The sequence below is a fragment of the Eurytemora carolleeae genome, unplaced genomic scaffold, assembly GCF_000591075.1.
Source record: "Eurytemora carolleeae unplaced genomic scaffold, Eaff_2.0 scaffold390, whole genome shotgun sequence".
Classification (NCBI taxonomy): domain Eukaryota; kingdom Metazoa; phylum Arthropoda; class Copepoda; order Calanoida; family Temoridae; genus Eurytemora; species Eurytemora carolleeae.
In genome coordinates this window covers 269,041-270,233 of record NW_019396376.1, presented here as the reverse complement: position 1 = coordinate 270,233, position 1,193 = coordinate 269,041, and the positions used below count along the sequence as shown (strand labels likewise).

At 41.4% G+C, this 1,193-nt stretch overlaps 1 protein-coding gene across 1 annotated transcript; it reads left to right on the top strand.

Annotated features, from left to right (window-relative positions):
- The first annotated feature begins 668 nt into the window (after window positions 1–668).
- LOC111702015 (major royal jelly protein 5-like) lies at window positions 669–1,157 on the top strand. The gene is made up of 2 exons (XM_023473533.1): window positions 669–956; window positions 1,023–1,157. Exons 1-2 carry the CDS (start codon window positions 669–671, stop codon window positions 1,155–1,157), a joined length of 423 nt encoding a protein of 140 aa, XP_023329301.1.
- The last annotated feature ends 36 nt before the right edge of the window (window positions 1,158–1,193 follow it).

Below are 1,193 nucleotides of genomic sequence, written 5' to 3'. Positions count from 1 at the left end.
TGCACGGTCCGAGGTTGCCTGAGTCGTCCTTCCACCAACCTCCCGTTGGAGCAAACATGCCCGCTAAATCTAAGGCCAACTATTGGGCTGCGTTCATGGCCCGGCTTCGTACCAAAGAACTAAGATAGATAGATAATACTATGGTCGGATAGTTGGGTATAATAAGAAGATGGCCGAACAACCCAAAATATGTCAAGGATTCAATCAAAGCGATTACACTTTATGCTTCACATACATTCAGACAAATTCTTTATTTTTACTTTTATATATATATACTTTGCATGTCTGTTTGAGTGTTTTTTATCCAATAAACGTCAAAACTGCTGAGCTGATCGGGCCCAAATTTTGTGCGGGACCTTACATGACCCCAGGGAAGGTTTGTAGATGATCTAAATTTCAAAAATTAGCCTTTTTTTCAGTTCGTGATTTTTTGCAATTTTAGGTTTTAAGAAAGCATCTCCTAAAAGACAGAGATTTGCACTAGTTTTGCAAAGCAATTTTTTTTAATATTTTTGGACACACTCTAGATAGCAACTATTTTGTAATATAATTTGCCTATTTAATTTCTGAGTAACTTTAAATGTTTTAGCTCATCAATATCATAGGGGTTAGAGAAATATTTTGCAATCATGAGCGCAATAATTTATATTTTTTGGCAACAAAGGTAGATGGATGAGCTGGATGAACTGGATGAGCTGAAAAAGCTGGATGAGCTGGATGAGGTGGATGAGGTGAATGAGGTGGATGAGCTGGATGAGCTGGATGAGAAATATGAGGTGGATGAGCTGAATGAGCTGGATGACCTGGATGAGTTGGATGAGCTGGATGAGGTGGATAAGCTGGATGAGCTGGATGAGCTGGATGAGCTGGATGAGCTGGATGAGATGGATGAGGTGGATGAGCTGGATGAGCTGGATGAGCTGGATGAGCTGGATGAGCTGGATGAATTGGATGAGGTGAATAAGCTGATTTAGCTGGAAAAGCTGGATGAGCTGGATGAGCTGGATGAGCTGATTGAGCAGGATGAGCTGAATGACCTGTATGAGCTGGATGAGCTGGATGAGCTGGATGAACTGTATGAGTTGGATGAACTGGATGAGCTGGATGAGCTGGAGACCAAGAATAAATGTACTGGCCCCTGGTTTATGAGCCTGTAAACTCCGGGTAGAAAATTGAAAGGGATTTTACAAGTA